Genomic DNA, 10,630 nt, shown 5'->3' with positions numbered 1-10,630 from the left:
AAATTTAAAAAAACGCAACAAATAATAATTACATATTCCAACTATAAAAGATTTTCTTTATTAAAATAATGTAAATAATGTCGACCAGTGGATTATCTTCCGTCTAACGCAATTGCCGAATCATGTTTCAACTGGGCAATATTGCCGTAATCTGCGAGCTCCATCCAACAACCGCGCCGCACTCCGCGACTGTGCTATCAACACCAATTTAAATTCTAAAGACTTATAACAGAAAAATTGTTCAATTGATCTGTTGACTTATTTAAAGCAAAGCAGCCGACGAAAATGTTTAAAAATCTGAAAAGTTTTGTTATTAAATCGGTGGCGTATTTAACAGAAAATACTTACGACTCCAAAAGTGCATAATTGCCAAACAAGGTGACAAACTAAATAAATAAATTGGTAAACCGACGAAAATGTTTAAAAATCTGAAAAGTTTTGTTATTAAATCGGTAGCGTATTTAACAGAAAATTACTTACGACTCCAAAAGTGCATAATTGCCAAACAAGGTGACAAACTAAATAAATAAATTGGTAAACCGACGAAAATGTTTAAAAATCTGAAAAGTTTTGTTATTAAATCGGTGGCGTATTTAACAGAAAATTACTTACGACTCCAAAAGTGCATAATTGCCAAACAAGGTGACAAACTAAATAAATAAATTGGTAAACCGACGAAAATGTTTAAAAATCTGAAAAGTTTTGTTATTAAATCGGTGGCGTATTTAACAGAAAATTACTTACGACTCCAAAAGTGCATAATTGCCAAACAAGGTGACAAACTAAATAAATAAATTGGTAAACCGACGAAAATGTTTAAAAATCTGAAAAGTTTTGTTATTAAATCGGTGGCGTATTTAAAGAAAATTACTTACGACTCCAAAAGTGCATAATTGCCAAACAAGGTGACAAACTAAATAAATAAATTGGTAAACCGACGAAAATGTTTAAAATCTGAAAAGTTTTGTTATTAAATCGGTGGCGTATTTAACAGAAAATTACTTACGACTCCAAAAGTGCACAATTGCCAAACAAGGAGACAAACTAAATAAATAAATTGGTAAACCGACGAAAATGTTTAAAAATCTGAAAAGTTTTGTTATTAAATCGGTGGCGTATTTAACAGAAACTTACTTACGACTCCAAAAGTGCATAATTGCCAAACAAGGTGACAAACTAAATAAATTCTTTCGAATTGTAAAAATAAATATAAATGTTAATTAATCAAATTTATATTATTGTGATACTATACTTTTATTTGTATCTACACATGAAAGAAAAGACAATTCATATCATCCCATTAGATTCGCGGCATTTGTGGTATTTTCATTAAGTTTAAGATAATGTTTTTGCAAAACCGACTAGGTACTATATCTCATGTATAAAAGAAATTCACAAGAAAAGCGGGACAAACTTTTTGATCGTAAGTATTCATTTTCGACGGTTTTCGAAAAGGCAATAAATGCAAGCCCAACAAAATTATTTACTTCTGTCACAGATAAAAATCTGTGCTTCTGATGTGGTTTATCTATTTATTGCATATCTTTGCACGGTTATCAAGAAAATTTGCGATCCGATTACACAGATTAAATGTGTGCACGTGCTCGCCTCCATACGCTCCCGTAAGATGAACTATAAATGGCCGATTGCGCCAGCCGTCAAATTGACACAAATTTTAAATTTAAGACTTAAATACAGGTTAAAATCTATAGCAACCATCTTTGATAATGGCACAGCTTACAATTATTAATAATGGTCGCCACACAATTTAAACTGAAATCTAAATCTTTACATAAATTTGATAGTTTAGTTAAGTACTTCCCTCAAAATTATAATAGCTTTGACACTACAACAAATTAATGTAAGTACCTATACGTCAATGCAAAATAATAAGAACAAGTCACTTTAACATAAATCACACACAATGCAATCACAAACGCAAACACCTATAAATTATAGTTTTATAGACTAAAAGACACGGTTTCGCGGGGTGAGTTTTTTTAAAGTGACATCTACAGAAAAACGCTTGTAACTCCTTCTTTTCATGACCACCATAAAGATTCGTAAAATGGATGTTCATACTAATACTCAGTAGATGGCGCGTTTAAGTATACCCGGATCTTTAACTTAAGTATATTTTAAGTATATTTATGTTACCCATAAAATGTATTGTGGTTAGCAATCTGTTGGGTATTTTATCTGCGGTGTTAGTAAACCACTAAATGACATCTAGCTAACATACCGTACACTGTATAAAACCAGTCCCTGTTTATAACTGTTGCAAAGATATAAGCAATTAATTAATTCCTTATATCAACATATTTGCAGTCATAAAATGAAGGAAAGGCCTGCATGTTTTCAAAAATTCTTATTGGAGCTTTCTAATCAAATGTTTCAATTTGATCAATAAGCTAGCTACAACCAAGCTTTAGAGACACATCCCACAAACCATGCAACTGTCTATAGAACATGATAGATAAATACTGTGAAACATTTTCAAAAATAGTACTAGAAATTGGACGAGATCTGATGTAACTTTCCCATAAACCTAATTAGACCTCACAGGCCATTCAGAGGTGCTCAAAATGTGCACATTGTAAAGTTAGCCCTTAGATTGAGATTACCTTTCGTGTCTGAAATTTGGCTCATTTCTCCACTGGTTCCTACAAAATTATATAGCTCATCAACACTTTTGAACGTATACATACATGGCTTCCTTCATTTTATGAAAATCCTATTTTCAATGAGTTGAAGGGAGATAACATTCGAACTTGTACATATAAAACGCAGCTTTCTAACATTCACATGCAAATTAACACACTAATCGACATCAAGGATCGAATTGTATAGGGTGGTATTTAATGTTTGTTATGTTAGGTTTGAACGCGATAGTCTACCAAGATGACGATCCGACCATTAGCAGTGCCACAATTATTGGAATCGTCGTTGCTGCCATCTTACTACTTCTCATATTAATCGATGTTCTGTGCTGCTGTACGAATCATGCCGGAATCATTGCGTTAATTTACGATCAAGTTCACTCGAAACCTGTCGATGACGAAGACGCGAAACTTGGAAGGTATGCTTTTGTTTATTTAAAACTTTAGAAACTGTGTTGTGTGTGTGCTCTGAAGTACCTTACACAATCAACATTGCCTATTCAAAAGTCTGTTCATACACTGCACTTTTGCTTTTACGGCCTTAAATTCTCACTTACAACACATGCAGTACTGTACAGGGAAATTTTAGTCTATACAGTTGGCGATTTCCGCTGCCTTATTGCAGTTACAAAGCTGCTCCGGCACATCCAAGCAGTCTCAACTTGCCGCAACCTATCAAATTGGCCCCTTCACCTATGTAAGACTCTCTGTTGCATGAATAGTTTTGCATGAATGTAATTAGTGCACATTTCTTAGGTAAATTTGGCGTATTTCTTTTTGAACTGAATGTAGAATGAGTGTTTGTAAATTCAAGTATCCTCTAACTTTTGTTAAAACTAGTTGTTTTAGTAGGTAGTGGAGAGTGAAAAATGTTCAAGATTAATTTGTGTGTTTATTCCATATAGTGGGTCAGATAATGGCAAGTGTATCTTTCAAATGGATGATACTACCATGAAATTTGGTATGAACACTTCTACAAAAGGGTATTGTTTTTTATTTATCTGGCCCACTAATAATACTCTTGGTAGCACAGTTTATTTTTAAGCGCAAATTATAGACATTTTTCTTTATCCATACAAAAAAAAAAGGTTGTCGGAAGAATAGGCGTAGTGTTGCCCCAAAACAATATCAGGGACATTTCATTAATTTTACCCACTGCTAAAAAATATGAAATGATGATCCCCTAAAAAAATCACCAGCCTTTTTGGTAACTGGTTCAAAATCAATGTAATGTCATATCTGGTATTGAGGATAACTGAGCAAAGTAGTTTCTTGTTCTTGCATGTGGATGCACGCTGCTTCCCATAGACAACTGTAGGAAATACTGCTCAATTGGCACTTGTTACTGTGCCACAATATTTAAAAACCTTTGTAATTTTGGCACAGTAATATATTTGTAAATATAGCATTATATCAGGCCATCCGAGGCCTACGATACTTACAGGCCGGAGCGCTCGAAAAAGTCACGTGACGTTAGGAGTCATATGAAATACATTACGGCTTATGGAAAATCCGTGCGCGGCTCCACTATTTATTTTTTTTCTCCGGATCCGTTCAACATAGAGCCACGAAATTTCAATGAGAGCTTCTCAATAGTACACACAATCAAATTATGGTGTTCGTCAATTTTTAATAACACTAAAAATAATTAATTTTTAGGTTTAAAGTATTGAAGATAAAACGATGTTGGTAAATCCGCGATTTTCTATCTTTACATCATCATATTTCTTTTTCTAGGAACTATATCATTATAATCCTTTCGGCGTCTTAAACTAGAATTATATGCGCCTCTAATTATGAGTATATAATGCCTTATCTCGTATTAGTATAGCTTTAACAGGCCCTACAACATCGTGCATTTATTATCCGCGCAGAGAAAAATTCACCATGCGAGAAACTTTTTTCTTATTGCTATAATTGTAACACATATATCGCATGAATTGTGGTTAAAGGACACAAAAATGTTCTTCAGAAGGAAATTTTAAGAAATGGTCTCTTGTTTCCTTTTTCTCAGCAACTTAAGTAAATAGCGCGTTCACTTATTCTTGAAATCGCGCTATTTACTTCAGCTGCTGAAAAAAAGGAAACAAGAGACCATTTCTTAAAAATTCCTTCTGAAGAACATTTTTGTGTCCTTTGGCCACAATTCATTCGATATATGTGATACAATTATAGCAATAACAAAAAAGTTTCTCGCATGGTGAATTTATCTATTATTATAATTATATAATTTAAATAATAATTTCCATTGCGCGTTCGTGTGTTCCGGAAGTCGCACTATTTACTAAAACTGCTGAAAAAGGAAACAAAAGACCACTTTTAAAAAAATTCCTTCTGAAAAACATTTTTGTGTCCTTTGGCCACAATTCATTCGATATATGTGTTGCAATTATAGCAATAACAAAAAAGTTTCTCGCATGGTGAATTTTTCTCTGCGCGGATAATAAATGCGCGATTTTGTAGGGCCTGTTAAAACTATACTAATACGAGATAAGGCATTATATACGCATAATTGGAGGCGCATATAATTCTAGTTTAAGACACCGAAAGGATTATAATGATATAGTTCCTAGAAAAAGAAATATGATGATGTAAAGATAGAAAAACGCGGATTTACCAACATCGTTTTATCTTCAATACTCTAAACCTAAAAATTAATTATCTTTAGTGTTATTAAAAATTGACGAACACCATAATTTGATTGTGTGTACTATTGAGAAGCTCTCATTGAAATTTCGTGGCTCTATGTTGAACGGATCCGGAGTAAAAAAATAAATAGTGGAGCCGCGCACGCATTTTCCATAAGCCGTAATGTATTTCATATGACTCCTAACGTCACGTGACTTTTTCGAGCACTCCGGCCTGTAAGTATCGTAGGCCTCGGGCCATCCCATCGCCTTAAACAAGCATTCCAGTGTAATTCCAATCTCATATTCCATTGCAAACCAATTGCTCCTTGCAGTTTAGCTAGACAATGAAAAACTGTAAAAAAGTATCAACTAATCTAATGCTATATCTGCAAAATGGATCCATTGAAATGGTGCAATTGTGATTAAAGCCACTAATTTCCAACTTTATTTTAAAGGGAAGAAAAGCAGCCCTTGCGAACCGACCTTCAAGACCCAATGATTGTTAACGGCGTGGATAAGTGCAATATGTCTGTGGAGTATGACGGTAAACAAGTTTACACAAAGCCTGGAGAAATTATTGGTAAACATTCAGTTGTTTAAATTTCGTAAGGTACGATTAATGTTGTACAAATTTTTAACTTTTTAACTTAACATTCCCATGACGACTTAAATTAATTTGTGTGCCAAAGCGTGTTTCATAGTTAAGTTTCGTGTAATATTTTCTCATTTGGAACACTCTGATTTTATGATCGCAACTATTAGATTAAGAATGGTTTATGTACGTAGGACCGGGAAGGAATAGTTCTTACTTTATGACAGCTTTTGTGTAACTTACATCCGATTATAGGTGTAAACAAAGCTTTTTACGCTTTGATGTTGTATAAATGTTTCTTTTGTAAAGAATTTATAGTTAAAAGTTTATGTAGAATTAGTTAAAAGTAATGTAAAATTGCGAGTATACTGATATTTTTATAGAATTTAAGAGCGATTTTTATTTTTTTAATTGCACTATCGAGCACCACACTTTTTGTAGTACAGTAATACAATGTAAGACTGAATGAGGTACTTAACATATTTCTTTGCATTTTATTGTGAAATTGCCAAAGTATTAAAACACTATTTATACTAACTGTAGCTTTTTATATGGACAAAATAAAGTGGTTCACAATAATAACTCTACTCGCCCCCTGTGGGTTCGGGGGTAGAATTGGCCCACTCCCGTCCTGGAGATCGTAAAAGGCGATCAATGGGCACTAGAGGCGACGAGTCCAACCGCCTTTTTTATACTCCCATCCATTATTACATCCGTGTCATTTTTTCTCCTATAGTGATGCTCAACCCTGGGAAGCAAGCCTTAAAATGCTTGAGGATGACTCATTTTTCTGATGTGTTTATAGATTTAATCGGAGAAACTCTTATTGTGGACTGAGGTATCAAATGGGTCCCAGTGCGAGTCAGAGTCAGTGTCCCTAATAGAATTTGTGCTAATAGTTAAAAGAATTGTATACCCACTATGTGCTAGGCGATAATAAAAATTTGAAAAAAACAAAAGGGGGATTTTTATTGAAATGGTATCAGTAAACAAACTCTGCATAAATATCTCGGTTGACCGAGGTACCCTAACTGTTCATTCATTCATTTTCGTCATTGTTCGTTCACGTTCACACATCTAATAGCTCAGGTTATTCACTTTATTATTCAGTTTCTAATTATTTATTTGTTAACGAACGATCACCCTGCTTTTATTCTTTTCTTTAGAGTTTAGATTATTATACGAATTTTTTTGTTTTGTTTTTATGTATTGTCAGGTATGTTCAATTGTATTTAATTCTTTTTCTTTTAAATTATAATATAATGCTTGCACATTCTCCAATTAAGGCATATTGTCCTGTAACTGGATATGTATATGTATTGCGCAATAAATTATTATTATTATTATCAAAGGAACATATGTGACCTATCATAAACGACGCATTAGGCACTTACGCGATTGATGTCCGATTTTTAAGCACGGAAAACGCGCTTTTTGCATTTTAAAACGCTGTTCACTTTTGTGACAACTTGAACGAAAAAAGCAAACATTTGGCAATGTCCGTCGTATTAATTAAAACAATGGCACTCATTAAATGTTCGAGAACGCAATTTCTTAAAATCTTTTTTACGACCTCTGAAAATGAGGTCATAACGTATAGGAGGCATGATATAGTACCCATTACCTACACCCGTGCGTAATGAAAAAATTAAAATAATGCGCAATTTTTTAACTCGCCTGTAATACACGCTCTATTACAACCTTATGACGTACTACTTCATTATTAGTTTTGATTTTGGTTAATCCCAAAACTTTGGCTATCCAAGTCAATTCTATTTTCATCCTCAATCTCTGAAAGAAAAAGATGGAAACAATTGCCCATTCAAGTCTTGACCTGCAAATACGTTTAGAACACGTGTGGATATTTCGTAGGCGGTAGTCTAGCCAATTTGAATTTGGGTTTGCCCACTGACTTTGTAAACAAGATAGGGAATCAGTGACCATCTTTTTCCCATATAACGCCACGAGAAAATTTTCAACTGCTTCCGCAATTTGGGATGGCTTTAGTATTTTTGAAAATTCTTACGTCTTGTTAGGACTTGTTTTTCTCAAATTACGTACACACCGTCTTCCCTACTCACACACTGCACAAATAAATTTTATTTATTTTTGGCGTTTATTTTTAAGTGGGCGTGGTTTCAGCCAAGGCTACCAACCCAACCTACTATGCATTTAGCGGACACCAGTTGTAATACGGCGTTATTAAACATAGCGGATGATATTATGCGTGCAACAGACAAGGGTAAAGTAACGGTATTGGTGTTGTTGGACTTTTCGAAGGCATTTGATACGATCAACCATGGTTTACTTCTATCTATGTTAAAGTATATTGGTCTTCGTCCTACAGCTGTAAGCTTAATTGCTAATTACCTTTGTAATAGGACACAAATAGTTTCCGTAGGCGGTAATATTTCACAATCGTTACTTGTGAAGAGCGGTGTTCCGCAGGGGTCTGTATTGGGTCCCATATTATTCACCATATACATATCGACATTTCCTGGCGTTCTTCATTCTTGTTTGTCTCATTTTTACGCTGATGACACTCAAATATATTACTCTTTTTTACCCCATGAGGTGCACCAAGCGTGCGTAACCATGAGCGATGAGTTGGAGCGCGTGTCAGGAGTGTCGGCAGCGCACGGCCTCCTTTTGCAACCCTGATAAATCGAAAATGGTACTTTTCGGTAGTCGTCAAAATAGGTTTAAAGTTATGGATAGAATAAATATAACGATAAATAATAGGCCGTTGACGTTGGAGGATTGGGTGAATAATTTGGGGCTTACCATGGATTCAGGATTCAGACTTGCGTTTTGATCATCATGTTTCAAAGTGTTTGCGAAGCGGTTATGCAAGTCTAAAACTTATTTATCAAAACCGACACCTATTTGGCACTCAGCATAAGAAACTTCTTTGTAACACTTTGGTACTATCCAGGCTCAACTACTGTGACTCTCTGTATGGTCCATGCCTTGGTTCGGTTAATATAAACAGAATTCAGAAGCTACAGAACTCGTGCTTAAGGCTAATATTTGGAATAAGAAGGCGAGAACGTATTAGTCATAAATTGGTTGAGCTCGGATGGTTGAATATGAAAAATCGTCGCCTCTTGCATGCCACAGTCTTATTCCACAGTATCATAATAAATAAAACACCGACTTACTTGTACGAGAAAATTAATTTTCGAACGGACGTGCACAATCTTAATTTGAGGTTCAAGGGATTGTTAACGCCTCCGATTCATACAACACAAGCGTTCAAAAAATCTTACACCTATTATATTACACATGCGTATAATGAACTACCCATGAACCTTAAATCGCTTTCCCTAAAAACCTTCAAATCCATTATTCATAAAGATCTGCTTAGGGTACAAACAAATACAGTTTAAGTAAGTGCTCCATTTCTAAATTTTCACATATTGATACCGGTAAGATTATAGTACACCTAAATTGATGCAATTTATATTTATCTCTTTTTTTTTTCTTCTTTTCTTATATTCTATACTTTTTTTATAATGTAATTTTCTTCTTTTTCGCCGATCAGAATTCAAATAGCAAGGTTAAGTGTACGAACAGATGGCATTATTTTACTGCTAATCTGAACTTCGCCTTGTACTAACCTTATCTGTTGCTTATTTTTCTTGTTTTTTTTTTAATAAAGGCAATATTATTATTATTATTTGCAAATAATATATCCCGCGATCTGATTATACATGTAGCTGTGAAATATAGCTTGGACAGGGCGATTTTGAAAATGACTTTTTTGTGGGAATTTGAGGCAAGGGTCTCTTTCCCAATTTTAGAATTTGCAATCAAACTCTGTATCTTTCATTAAAACAGTTTTTTAAACTGTTTTTTAGGTACCTACTGTAATTTTTATAACTAGGGCTGGGCGATTACGGGTTTTAATAATCGATTATGAAAAATAATCGATTACACTGATTAATCGATTAATCAAATCATCGATTAATCACCTAATCGTTTAATCAAAAGTCGATTGTCACATACAAGGAGTGATAAATATCTGTATGCATTAATACGTTAATTATTTAATAATAAAAATAAAAAATAATTCCATTACTCTTTTTATCAAATCGTTCATTACTAGGCAGATCGATTAATCAATAATCAACACAGTGTCCCTGGTTCGAATCCGGGTTCGGGCATGGATATTTGCAAATGCATAGTGGGTTGGTTGGTAGAACAGCCTTGGCTGAAACCCTGCCCATTTGAAAATGAAGGTCAAAAATAAAAATAAATAAATAAAAATAAATGATTAGGCAGCTTACTCTCCGATGAGGTGTGCTTTAGTTTTGATGATACAATCTTAATTCATTTTAGCTGCTTAAAGTGACGTTTTAACATCCGCTATAAAATAAAATAATACTTGTGAGCTGTGAGTGCTCCTTTTTGCGTAAACTGATGATCCAGCTAATAATAATCAATTAAAATTTACTTAATAATTGATTAATCAAACAATCGATTAATCAAATAACCGATTAATCAAATAATCGATTAATCAAACAATCGATTAATCAAACAACCGATTAATCAAATAACCGATTAATCAAATAATCGATTAATTTAATAGAATAATCAAACCCGATTATCGATTATCGTTTGATTATAATCGATTAATCGATTTTTTTGCCCAACGCTATTTATAACAGTACAATTTTGTGTCCGATTGACCGTTATGCCGCTAGAAGCAAAAATTAGTCCAAAAATTTCGAAGTTTTTGGGGCCTC

At 33.9% G+C, this 10,630-nt stretch overlaps 1 protein-coding gene and 1 long non-coding RNA gene across 4 annotated transcripts; one reads left to right on the top strand and one right to left on the bottom strand.

Moving 5' to 3' along the window:
• Positions 1 to 276: 276 nt before the first annotated feature.
• On the bottom strand, positions 277 to 845 carry LOC116168219. The gene is made up of 3 exons (XR_004144733.1): positions 481 to 845; positions 349 to 428; positions 277 to 297 (listed from the first exon to the last, which is right to left on the bottom strand). It is a non-coding gene; the product is annotated as an uncharacterized LOC116168219 (long non-coding RNA).
• A 784-nt stretch (positions 846 to 1,629) lies between these two features.
• On the top strand, positions 1,630 to 7,228 carry LOC116168218 (fasciclin-2-like). Of its 3 annotated transcripts, none has more exons than XM_031483921.1 (3): positions 1,630 to 3,079; positions 3,286 to 3,357; positions 5,746 to 7,228. In XM_031483921.1, exons 1-3 carry the CDS (start codon positions 2,862 to 2,864, stop codon positions 5,888 to 5,890), a joined length of 435 nt encoding a protein of 144 aa, XP_031339781.1. In that variant the 5' UTR covers positions 1,630 to 2,861; the 3' UTR covers positions 5,891 to 7,228. The 3 variants fall into 3 exon arrangements, with proteins under 3 accessions (XP_031339781.1, XP_031339779.1, XP_031339782.1); XM_031483919.1 differs by having other exon boundaries at positions 3,250 to 3,357; XM_031483922.1 differs by lacking the exon at positions 3,286 to 3,357.
• The last annotated feature ends 3,402 nt before the right edge of the window (positions 7,229 to 10,630 follow it).

This window comes from Photinus pyralis, unplaced genomic scaffold, assembly GCF_008802855.1.
Source record: "Photinus pyralis isolate 1611_PpyrPB1 unplaced genomic scaffold, Ppyr1.3 Ppyr1.4_LG4, whole genome shotgun sequence".
NCBI lineage: Eukaryota > Metazoa > Arthropoda > Insecta > Coleoptera > Lampyridae > Photinus > Photinus pyralis.
Note: the sequence above shows the minus strand (reverse complement) of the source record. Positions and strands in the feature narration are given on the sequence as shown.